The sequence below is a fragment of the Scyliorhinus torazame genome, chromosome 19, assembly GCF_047496885.1.
Source record: "Scyliorhinus torazame isolate Kashiwa2021f chromosome 19, sScyTor2.1, whole genome shotgun sequence".
NCBI lineage: Eukaryota > Metazoa > Chordata > Chondrichthyes > Carcharhiniformes > Scyliorhinidae > Scyliorhinus > Scyliorhinus torazame.
Genome location: NC_092725.1, coordinates 126453577 through 126466683, shown reverse-complemented (window position 1 = coordinate 126466683; position 13107 = coordinate 126453577). Strand labels below are relative to the sequence as shown.

The following is a 13107-nucleotide window of genomic DNA, read 5'->3' as shown; positions in this document are numbered from 1 at the left end:
AGGAATTTAGCATTGTAAAATATTTCAATTTGTGATATAATTTTTGTTGTGAGAGGGAAGGTCTTACAGAACCTAACTACTGTTTGAACATTGATTTCTATTGGAGCCAATATTTCCTTTTTAGTCGTGATTTTCCAGGGCGCAATCATAACTTTATGTGAGGACTTGCTGTACATAACACAGTTCCCAAGTGCTGTGGGTTTGCCTATGTTGCACACCTCAGTTGAACTTATTGTTCTTGGGGATGGAGGGGGGAGGAGAAGTAACAAAATTGCAGTGCAATGAAAGTGGCATCTCATTGAAGAACTGCAGTGCTCAGGTTCTTGGTGTTTCTCTCGCCCTTCCCACCACCACTCCACCCCAGCTTTCATAATTGCTATTCTATTAATATTATCTCAATCAATGCCGTGAGAGTGCTGACATATTTGTTTAAACTCTTCAAGAACAGTAAATGTAGTACTTTAAACATACCTGCAAGGCAAGATAAACAATGTGACAGCTGCAAAATCTTCCTTTCTTGTTAAGTGCATGCACGCATCTTTGGAATGTGATCTGTCACTGAAATTTATAGCTTCTCTTCACTTTCATGATGGCATTTGTAAAGACGAAATGGATATAGCCTTGCTTGATAGTTGGACCTTTGTTGAACAAGATTTTTATAAAAACCCACATCTTACACAGGTCTTAAACTATTCCTTTCATTCATTTTTAGCCTATTTGAGGATGCTGACTGACCACTGCACAACCATGGGTGAAACAGAGTAACAAGGAATCTTAGTCGCTTACGGATGTTCCAGTGCTCAACACTCCCAAAAATATGCCATGAAAAGATTGCAGGACTTAATTTTGAGAAAACCTTTGGAAACACCATTGATCAAACACAAATATAAAAGAACACCTACTTTCAACACATCAACGAAGGGCGAAGTGTCATGCCCAATCAAACAGCCAGCACCCCTCCTGACAGTAATCATGGTGCATCAATCCTAGGATTTATGCTGATTCCTGTCACAATCATAGCCATCATTGGCATTGCAGTTGTAGTGGTAACGTTTTTAAAAATTATTTTAAACGTTATTTTCTGCACCAGTTTATCGGTATACCATATAGCGCTTTTAATATCTTTATTGCTTGTTTCTTTTACCAGATAAGGTATGTTCGAAAGAGACGCAGGTAAGAAGAACATTTTAAATTGAAGATTTTCTGAAATGATTTTGCTGACTTATAACAAGACTCAAACAAAAAAATTGGAAATGTTTGAAAGCATGCATGGCAGCATTGGTGGAGGGGGCAAGCTGAGGTCCTCAGCTCTTCATGATTGATCTGCTTTTCCGTTTCTCTTCCAGGAATCTTGTGATAGTGTCTGCAAATATCATGGAAATAATCTAGATGTTGGAGCTGGAAAATGTTTTTATTTCTGCCCTGTAGGCTTTTCTTCATGCCCATATATATGTTACTTTTTTTGTTGTTGCAATACATGACCTCGTAATAGGTGAAGGAATGGGAGGCTTTAAATAGATCAGTGGTGCAGGCAGCCTGTTATTACCACATGTCGGAAGTAGAGGGAGTCAAGAGCCTAGTGCAATGCTGACAGCAGCTTCTGCCAGCACTTCCTTCCTGCAGGATATGAGGAACTCTGATTTCCTGATGAAAAGTGATTGAGCTAAATGTGCAGTTGATTCATCAAAGACCAAGTTACTTTCGTGTCAAATTAAAAAACCCTTAGTATATTTTTGATAACTTTCGATTTTCCTGGAAGAACGGTAGTTTTTACAAAATTAAAAAAGGCAAATAAATCCCATTAGTTTTAAATCAAGCAACAAGCATCTTTAAGTATGGTATCATTAGTTTATACTTTAATTTTCTGATGGTAAACAATTTACCACCCTTGATAAATAGCTACATATTTTTAATGGGCTTGGTTCTGGCTTCTGTCTTTAGATATAACATGTTTTTATGTTCCTGTCTAATAATTCTATGGACATGACTTCCTTATGAATGAAACAGGAAAGATCTCATCAGCAATTTGGACACACATGAGTCATTACATTGCACAAAAGAGAAGACATGGCCTGTGATTTTCATTTAGGATGTGGAGCATCCTGTTATTAACTAAACTGTTTATACAAATGTCAAAAGATGTGAAACAGTGTATTATCTACAGCAATTTTAAATTCACGGTCTTTTGAGGGGCTAAATTTAGATCTACTGCCAAGTATTGCTATGTTTCTCAGAGAAAAGCTTTTTCACAACTGAATTTCTTTTTCATCATTTGCTGAGAATTCAATTTTGGAGTCATAAAGATTTGACTGGCTGTATGACCAATGAAATTTAGCTGAAAATTGGCACTTGGAGTTGGAGGTTGTGGCTTTGAGTTAATTTCCCTTTCATTTTCGCTCTCCCCCCGCTAGCCTTTGCTGTGTGTTCAAGATTTGCTATCAGTGCCTCACTGTGGCAGACTTCTGGGAGGTGTTCATCAGGAAGGTTCTGCTACATCATGGTCCTAACCTAACCTAGATTTGTAACAACAAAACAAAATCACCTAGTGAGACTAAATCTTTTTGAATAATTGTCTGGTAGTCAAGACAATGGGCAAAGTTTAATGGAAAAATTTCTAAGTTTGTGACGGTTTTTCAGGGAGTTTCGCCAACCTCCCAGAGCCCCTACGTACCTGTCATGCACCCCCTCTCCCATCCTTCAAATCCCCCCTCCATTCTCCTTTCATGGTGTGGGCCCCCTCGGGCCCTGACCCCTGGCAGTGCCACCTGGGCACCCTTGCACTGGCACTTGGGCACATGCTCCTGCCAGCTTGGCAGTGCCACCTGGGACCTTGGCAGCCCGCATTCCAGACCAGGGAGCCATCCTGCACTATCCCTTTCCATCGATGGCCTGGGAGGCCCCCCAGGTGCCGTTCCACCAGCTTCACGTTTGTGTGGACCAGTACTGGATGGCAGCTGCAGTCTCCCTGGGGAGGTTGGTCAATTCCGGGAGGCTGTAGATATTGGGTAAGCGCATCTAAGTAGGTTTAAACCCTACTTCATTGATCATAAAGTCAGAAGTGGGATGTTTGCTGATGATTACACGATATTCAGCATCATTCATGACTCCTCAAACACTGAAGCAGTCCACATGCAAATGCGGCAAGACCTCGACAATATCCAGCTTGGGCTGACTAGTGGCAAGTAACATTCGCACCACACAAATGCCAGGCAAAGACCATTTTTTTTTCCATTTATAAAAAAAATTTACAGGACCCAATTCTTTTTTATAAGGGGCAATTTATCATGGCCAATCCACTTACCCTGCACATCTTTAGGTTGTGGGGGTGAGACCCACGCAGACACAGTGAGAATGAGCAAATTCCACATATGTTCTGGGCAGGCCCGAAGCTTAGGGGATTCTGGCAGGAGCTTGCGGATGTCATGTCCAAGGTGTTAGGAACAAGGGTGGCTTCGAGTGCAGAGGTGGCGATTTTCGGAGTGTCGGAAGACCCGGGAATCCAGGAGGAGAAAGAGGCAGATGTTCTGGCCTTTGCCTCCTTGGTAGCCCGGAGACGGATATTATTAGCTTGGAGGAACTCAAAGTCCCCGAAGTCGGAGACCTGGCTAACTGACATGGCTAGCTTTCTCTGTCTGGAGAAAATCAAGTTCGCCCTGAGAGGCTCAATGTTAGGATTCGTCTGGCGGTGGTAGCCGTTGGTCGACTTCTTTGGGGAAAATTAACCATCAGCAGAAGGGGGAGGGTTGGTTTAGTTTAGAGTAGGGTGTTAGAAAAGGTGGGACCTGTGAGGGAGGAAGACTGTTTTTGCACTATGGTTATATTTGTATGAACACTGTTTCTTCTGTTATTGTTACAAAATCACAATTACCTCTATAAAATGTTTATTAAAAAAAAGAGAATGAGCAAATTCCACACGGACAGTGACCTGGGGCCGGGATCAAACCCAGGTCCTCGGCGGCGAGAGGCAGCAGTGCTAATCACTGAGCCACCGTGCCACCCAGCAATGACCATCTCCAACAAGATAGAATCTAACCATGACAGTACTATCACTGAATCCCGCACAATTAACATCCTGGGGGTTACCATAGATCAGAAACTAAACTGAAACAGCCATATAACTATAGTGGCTACAAGAGCTGCAGCAAGTAACTCGCTCCCTGACTTCCCAAAGCCTTCCCACCATCTACAAGGCTCAAGTCAGGAGTGCGATCTAATACTCTCCACTTGCCTGGATGAGTGAGCTCAAACAACACTCCAGGAGCTTGACACCGTCCAGAAGAAAGCAGCCCACTTGATTGGTACCCCTTCCACAAACATTCACTCCCTCCACCACCGACTCACTTGTGGCATAGTGTGTACCATCTACAAGATGCAGTGCAGGGACTCACCAAGGATTATATGCAGGAGCTTGGTTGAACTATTATATATTTAATCCCCTGACAGGCAGATAATGGTGACTCCAAAATTGCATAGAATCGGCAATACAGATAAAGGTCCATTATTTCAACTGTTCTGTTGATGTATTTTTTCTACATAAATCTCCTCCTACTCAAGTTACTCCTTCCCACCATGCCCCCAGATCCTTCTATTTCTTCATATGCATTGGAGCCTCCTCTCATGATATCAGCTTCAATTTGGAAGTGAGTTCCATTTTTCACCATTCTCTGTGTAAAGAAGTTCTTTCTAAATTCTATTAATTTCATCTGTTAGTGTATTTTTGTATTCATAGCCCCTTGTTCTAGACCCTGCAAAAATAGAGGGTGTTTCTCCCATTACGACAATGATCAGTTCCATTCATAATTCCTCCGAAAATTAAGAAATCCAGGCCTGCGTGCAGCAAGACTTCACCTGAAGAAGGAGCTGTGCTCTGAAAGCTAGTGATTCGAAACACACCTGTTGGACTATAACCTGGTGTTGTAAGACTTCTCACTATGCTCACCCCAGTCCAATGCTGGTACCTCCACATCACAGCAAGACTTTGACAACATTCAGACTTGGGCTGATAAGTGACAAGTAATATTTGTGCCACGCATGTGTCAGGCAGTGACTATCTTCAACAAGAGAGAATCTAACCATCTCCCTTTGACATTCAATGGCATTATCATCAATAAATTTTGTACCGTCTTCATCCTGGGGGGGTTACAATTGACCAGAAATATAACTAGACCAGCCACACCTATACTGAAGTTACAAGAGCAGGACAAATGCTGGATATTCTCCAGCAAGTAACACCCCCAGACTCCCCAAAGCATATCCACCATTTAAAAGGCACAATTCAGGCATGTGATGGGATACTCCCCACTTAATTGGAGGAATTCATCTGCAATAATACTTGAGAAGATTTACCCCATGCAGGATGAAGCAGCCTGCTTGATTGACACCCGATCCACTACCTTGAACATTCATTCACTTCATCATCGGTGCACTATGGTTGCGGTGTTTACTATGGTGGATTCAAGATTGAGTCTGCAGGCCTTGGTGGTTCAACCAAAACGTAGAGCTTTATTTGGAAGATGTTAACACTCCAGGCTTTAATGTTCGACTTCTTGTTTGCCCACACAAGCAAAGTGATGTCACACAATCGTTCTCTTAATGTGCCCCTATTCAGCCAGGAGGCTGCTCGCGAGGAAACTCTAAAAACACTATGAATAAACAACATTTACCACCTACAAAGATACTCCATAGTTAGTCAGCAAGGGCCCTTCAACAGAACCTTCCAGTTCTATAACCTCCACTGCCTAGAAGAACAAGGGCAGAGGGGTTATGGGAAGGCCAAACCTGTAAATTACCCTCCAGGTCACACACCACCCTGACTTGGAACTATATTGCTGTTCTTTCATTGCCACAGGATCAAAATCCTGGAACTCACCATCAATCAGCATATGGATGTACCTATACCACATGAACTTCAGCGGTTCAAAAAGACTGCTCACCACCACCTTCTCAAGGGTAATTAGAGATGGGCAATAAATACTGGCTTTGTCAGCAATGCCAAATTTCATGAATGTATAATAAATATAAATTTTTTGAAAATAAATGTAGAGTACCCAATTATTTTTATTTTTTTCCATTTAAGGAGCAATTTTGCGTGGCCAATCCACCTACCCTGCACATCTATTTGGATTCTGGGGGTGAGACCTACGCAGACACAGGGAGAATGTGCAAATGTGCACGGACAGTGACCCGGGGCCGGGATCGAACCCGGGTCCTCAGCGCTGTAAGGCAGCAGTGCTAACCACTGCACCACCATACTGCCCTATAATTAAATAATTTTTTAAAAAAATATATTTTTATTCTTCATTTTCACATTTTCTTCAGAATTTACACCCCACCAACAAGCAGTAAACGGTAACAAATACAATGTCAATCCCCTTATCAACAACAACGATCCCATTCTCCCACCACCCCAAACAACTGCCAACCTGACAATTTAAGCATCAAATAAAACAAACCCTCACAAGGTGGGAAAAAAGAAAAAGGAATCAGGAATCGACTATGGTCACCATTGACATATACAGTCCCAACCCCCTCCCCCCTAATATTCAATGCCATCCAATCCCCAAAAGAGTACCGTGAATGACACCCATGAATTGTAGACATTCCCCCCCCCACCACCACAACACCCCTCCCAGACTCCTCCCCTCCACTTCCTCTTGTAAACTCCTCCCCCAACTCTGCTCTTTCCCCCAACTTTTGACCCCGGCTAGACTCACTGGAACCTGTTCTACCAGGCTCCGATGGCCGCAGACTCCCCCCATCTCACTCCCATTCACTGGCCAGCTTAAACCGGCCAGCGTGGAGGCCTCCGCCCGGGTCTCCTTCCCCCTTGCCCGGTCCCAGGAAATCCAAGAAATCCCCTTCAGCACACAACCCCCGCATACACACCCAAGCCTCAAAGAACCATCATTGCAAATGAAAGTCCAATCTCTTCCCTTGTCCAAATATATACAGCGTCGACTCATTTAGTACATACATCAACACACAGTGCAAAAATAGTTACATGAGGCTACATTGGTACACGACCAATTCTCAATTCTGCTACAGTTCTTCTGCCTTCGAAAACTCCTCCGCTGCTTCCACCGTCCCAACATAAAAGTCCTTGCAATTGTAGGTCACCCTCAACGTAGCTGGATATACTATGCCGCACTGCACCTTGCTGATGTACAGTGCCTTCTTCACCCAGCTGAAGGCAGCCCGCCTCCTCGCCAGCTCCACCATAAAGTCCTGGTATATACATATACCAGCTCCAGCCCACTGCATCTCCCGCTTCTGCTTTGCCCAGCACAGGACTTTCTCCTTCACGCTATACCTACGGAAACAGAGTTACTACCCTTGGCGGCTCACTCGCCTTTGGTATAGGCCTCCACGATCGATGAGCCCGATCCAGTTCATATCGGGAGGGATTGTCCTCCTCCCCCAATAGCTTCGCCAACATCATGGCAAAATACTCCCGTCGGCCTCCGGCCTTCCACCCCTTTGGGCAGACCCACAATCCTCAGATTCTGTCACCTGGATCTGTTTTCCAGGTCTTCCATTTTGGCTTGTAGACCCTTGTTGTCTCGATCACCCTCCACAACTCCTTCCCCATCGAGGTGAGTTGATCACTGTGTTGCGATAGTGCCTCTTCCACTTCCTTCAGTGTCTCACCTTGCTCCCGCACCTCCGCCACTGCGTTTGATACCGCCGCCCTCACCGGGGCAATCGCCTCCTCCACCAGCACTTTCAATACCGCCCCCATCTCCTTCTTCAACGCTTCAATGTGTTTTGTGAACTGTTTTTCAAGATCCACAGCCATCACTTTGGTCATTTCTTCTGCTGTGAGCGATGCGGTCTCCCCTGGTGCTCCAGCCTCCGCTTTCCTTACAGTTCCTGCGCTGACTTTTTCACTCCCCGGCGGACTTCCGTTAACCCCCTTTTTCACGGCCGTTTTTCTCCCAAACTTGGACATTTCTCCTCCCTGTGCCTTCTTACAGCCTTTTCAGCCTCCGTTGCCCCCGGGACCGGGCATTAAAACTCTGAAATTCCCATTCCCGAGCGGGAGTCCTCCATTGTGTGGCTGCCGTCACCGGAAGTTAATTAAATAATTTAAAAGACATCTTTCAGGTCTCCTCTTTTCCAAAGTGAAGAGCTCTAGCCTGTGCAATCTTTCTTCACAATTACATCCTCTCATTTTTGCTGACATCTGTGTAAATCTTTTCTGTATTTTTTCTAGTGTTTCACATAGTAAAGTAGAAAATAGGTGCAGGAGCAGGCCATTCGGCCCTTCGAGCCTGCACCACCATTCAATATGATCATTGGTGATCATGCAAATTCAGTATCCCACCTCCACTTTCTCTCCATACCCCTTAATCCCTTTAGCCGCAAGGGCCACGTCCAGCTTCCTCTTGAACATATCCAACGACCTGGCCCCAACAGCTTTCTGTGGTAGCGAATTCCACAAATTCATAACTCTCTGAGAGAAGAAGTTCTTAAACATCTCAGTCCTGAATGGCTTACCCCTTATTCTTAGGCTGTGACCCCTAGTTCCGGACTTCCCCAGGATGTTTCAGTTTGCTTTTTGGTAATATGGAGACTAGAACTGTACACAGTACTCCAAGTGTGATCAATCTTCTGTCCACATGCCATAATCTTTGTTAAGAGTAATATGGCATCTTATCGATGACCTCTTGAAAGTCCACGTGCACCACATCCACTGCATTGGCCTTGCCTGTTATTTCTTTGAGGTCTATTTAGTCCATAAACATACTCCGCCCTGTGATCTTTATAATCTTATGGATGGAGATGATGAAGTTAATTTTGGATTTTGCCATTGATTCATGGCATGCTGGATATTAGGCCACTGATCTAATTCCATGATTTGAATTGAAGATTTGCAAAGCAGCACGGTATATGTGCTGTTTGATTTTAAAATGTCTTTGAAAGTGCAAATTTACTTAAGATTTCGGAAGTGGAAAATTTTAAACCATAAATATAGATTAAAAAGTATTTAAATGGGAGACAAAGTTGTTGAACATCACAATCTTTGCAAAGAAAGGTGGAACTTAATAAGAGATGACTCTTATTTGATACTGATTTCAAAGACACGTACAAATCATATTGTTAAAAAAAAGTGCTTTGAAATTATGTCCTGTATATGATTCACAATGGAAGCAAATATGGAAAAAAATTAATATTCTACTTTAAACATTAGAAGTGGTGTACAAGTACAATTTTTCAACTCTCGCTGACTGCAATCTCCTTGTGCCTGTAATAAAATTTGCATACGCAATATGCAAGTCTTTATAAAGTCACAATTTATCTCTAACCAATTACTGTGATATGTGTATAATGCCGAGCCACTCAAAGGCATGGTTCTTTGCTTCCCTGATGGCAGAACTGATTAAAGGATTGAGCAGCACCACACAGACTAAGAAGGCCAAGTTAACTTCCTGTTCTGTGGTGAATTAGCCGATCTTAGCTGAGGTAATGATCTGGCACTTCATTTGTTCTCGACATTGTTTGCTTAGGGAAGGAAAATTGACTGAGGTTGCTGTGGTTAGTAACTATTCAGTGCCCCTCATCACTAGATTTGTAGATGTTGAGTGAGCACATTCTTGACTTCTTTGTCGAAGTACGCTAAAGCTAATAATATTGTTGTGTACTTAGGCTGCCAAAAGATATTTAATTTAGATCCCAAAAGAAAGACTACTAACTAACCTTAAAGTTGTAAGCATTTGAAGTATAATTTGGGTATAGTTAAAAAAAAACTGTCTGGAAGTTAGAAAAATGGATATTTGGGGGCAGCACGGTGGCACAGTGGTTAGCACTGCAGCCTCATGGCGCCGAGGTCCCAGGTTCGATCCCGGCTCTGGGTCACTGTCCGTGTGGAGTTTGCACATTTTCCACGTGTTTGCGTGGGTTTCGCCCCCACAACCCAAAGATGTGCAGGGAAGGTGGATTGGCCACGCTAAATTGCCCCTTAATTGGAAAAAATGAATTGGGGCACTCAAAATTTATTTTTTTTAAATGGATATTTGGCAAAGCATAACTAATTCAAGTTGGTCAAATATACTAACCGCATCAAGCTACGATATGGGAAAACTGAGAAATTATAGATTGAATCAGACAAAATTTGTGAGCAGATCCATAATAAATTATTTTTGTTCCATCCTGATATTGCACACAGGATGGAAAATGGGCAGCATATAGTTGCCATGAAAGGCATTGAACGAACTACGGATGAAGTTGAAAGAGGCCAAAGATTTCAGTTCACTCAGCACACCTCACCAATGGAAAGCAGCAATTAACAAAGCCAATAAAATGTTGAACTACTTAATAAAACAGTAGAATAAAAGTCCGAGGAAATCATGATTGGTCTTTACAGTGCACTAGTCAGACTGCACTTTTAGAACATTGTCCATTTCTAATCATTGACAAACAAATGAGACATTAAAATAATCTGACCTGGTTAACGAAGAAAAGCTGGAGGAATTCGGGTATGCTAAACTTAGAAGGAGGCATCTGAGAGGTGACCTTGGGAAATAAGAATGGTAAATTTGGAATATTTTAATTTAAGTTGAAAGATAACAGAGGGATGCAGATACAAATAATGAAAAGGAAAAATTAGAACTTGTCTGAAGAAACTCTTTAGAAAAAGGCTGTTCCACACTCAATAGCACAGTGGAAGCAAAAAACTGTAGAATCATTGAAGAAACAATAAATGAAGGGCGACACGGTGGTTAGCACTGCTGCCTTACAGCGCTGAGGACCTGGGTTCGATCCCGGCCCCGGGTCACTGTCCATGTGGGGTTTGCACATTCTCACCGTGTTTGTGTGGGTTTCACCCCCACAACCCAAAGATGTGTAGGTTAGGTGGATTTGCCACGATAAATTGCCCCTTAATTGGAAAAAATAAATAATTGGGTACTCTAAAAGGATATTATCAATTTGAATGGATGGGTCAAACACAAAGACACTGGATATCTCAAACTCTCAAGGTGTCAAATGACAACACAGGATGTGTAAGCAACGCATTGCCCTTTGTTTGGAAAAAAGGACGTTGAACGTTTGGAAGTCACATGATAAAGACGCCATTTTGGTTGTCTGCTTTATATTCAGCAAAAGCTGCTTGCAGGGAGAGAATTCCACCAAAAGCCATCAAATCAGCAGCAATCCTGGGCGGCACGGTAGCACAGTGCTTAGCACTGTTGCTTCACAACTCCAGGGTTCCCAGTTCGATTCCCGGCTGGGTCACTGTCTGCAGAGTCTGCACCTTCTCCCGTGACTGCGTGGGTTTCTTCCGGATGCTCTTGTTTCCTTCCACAGTCCAAAGATGTGCAGGTTAGTAGGATTAGCCATGCTAAATTGCCCTTAATGTCCAACAATGTTGGGTGGGGTTAAGGGGATAGGGTGGAGGTGTGGGCTTGATTAGGGTGCTCTTGCCAAGGGCCGGTGCAGACTCGATGACTCATTCTGCACCATAAATTCTATGAAATCCTCCACCTCGAGTGAGTGTCATACCAACAGCAGCCTACGTCTCCCCAGTAATAATAATAATTGCTTGTTGTCACAAGTCGGCTTCAATGAAGTTACCGTGAAAAGCCCCTAGTGGGCTAAACAGCTGGCTTGTAATGTAGACCAAGGCAGCAGCGCAGGTTCAATTCCCGTACCAGCCTCTCCAAACAGGCGCCGGAATGTGGCGGTGGTACCTACCAATGAAGACCTGCTGGTCTCTGATTGGCTGAGAGCACTTGGCAGTAGCAACTTCTATCCCCAACTCCTTGATCCTGGAGAGGCTTCCGCTGCCCAATTAAGTGCCTGATTGGGCTAAATCTGGCGGCTTTCCCGAAGAGAAGTGATGTGAGACTATCACTGACTCTCCAACCAGTGGGTGAGACTAAAGACTACCCACTATTGATAACAGATTTTTCAATTCCTTTTTATATCTCTTCTGATACTCTTGTCTTTTTCCCTCTTTTTTTTTTTTTACTTCCCCTCTGAACTTTCTATATTCAGCATGATTCTCATCTGTTTTACAAATTTGATATGTCATGTGTTTCCTTTTTCAGTTTATGTTTTACGTTCTATCATTTTTGTCAGTCAAGGAGCTCTGGTTTTGATTGCTCTATCTTTCCCCTTCGTGACAATGTACCTCAGCTGTAGTTGAACTATCTCCTCATTAAAGGCAGCCCCTTTGTTCAATTACAATTTTCCTCAATTTGCCTGGGATTTATCCATCCTCAACCTACTGAAAGTGGCTCACCTCCAATTAAGTAGTTTTATTCCAGACGTGCCTATCTCTGTTCTTTACACTGTTACTATTGCAGTTTATTGGAGAATAATTAACTCCTCTTCTTGCACTACTCTTCTTGCACTTTTCTGCAGTTTCCCTGTGAAATTGTTACTCTCTATTTCACTAGTTGGTGGCTTAAAGAATACACCATACACCTCATGGTACTTTGACTCTTTCTCAACTCTTTCTTAACTGTAACCAAATGGATCCTTGACCCCCTCCCTGACATCCTCTCTCTCCAGGAAATGTAATGTTCTTAATCAATACTGCCAGTCCTCCTTTACCGTTCCAGACATCCAAACATTGGAACAGCACAAACACCACAATTATGACAAACATCAATTCATAGAAAGCTGAAAATAAAGGTTTGAGCAGGAATTTGTGAAAAGTTTATGTTGCTCAAAGAACAAATTGTTATGAGGGACTAAGCATTACAGATTATCTGATCATTATCACATTGCTGTCTGTGGGTGTTTGGTGTGTGTATAGGCTACATTACAACAGTGACGACACTTCAAATAAATGCTTAATTGGCTAAAGTGCTTTGAGAGATCTGGGGCGAGATTCTCCGACCCCCCGCCGGGTCGGAGAATCGCCGGGGGCTGGCGTGAATCCCGCCCCTGCCGTGACGCTCCCGCGCATGCGCCGCCCGGAGATGTCATTTCCGCGCCAGCTGGCGGGGCACCAAAGGCCTTTTCCGCCAGCTGGCGGGGCGGAAATTCGTCCGGCGCGGGCCTAGCCCCTCAAGGTTTGGGCTCGGCCCCCAAAGATGCGGAGCATTCCGCACCTTTGGGGCGGCGCGATGCCCGACTGATTTGTGCCATTTTGGGCGCCGA

At 43.6% G+C, this 13107-nt stretch overlaps 1 protein-coding gene across 7 annotated transcripts in view; it reads left to right on the top strand.

The window, feature by feature from the left end:
• LOC140396500 (small integral membrane protein 29-like) overlaps positions 1–13107 on the top strand; it is a 106028-nt gene that overhangs the window by 63242 nt on the left and 29679 nt on the right. For 5 of the 7 annotated variants that reach the window (XR_011936552.1, XR_011936549.1, XR_011936551.1 and 2 more), the window contains 2 exons: positions 713–1046; positions 1148–1173. Coding sequence is in view for 1 of the 7 variants with exons in the window: in XM_072485183.1 (XP_072341284.1) it covers positions 933–1046; positions 1148–1173 (140 nt within the window). In the remaining 6 variants the exon portion in view is untranslated. Of the gene's footprint in view, positions 1–712; positions 1052–1147; positions 1174–4579; positions 4641–13107 lie in introns of those variants that run through there. The other 2 variants (XR_011936554.1, XR_011936553.1) reach the window with 2 other exon arrangements.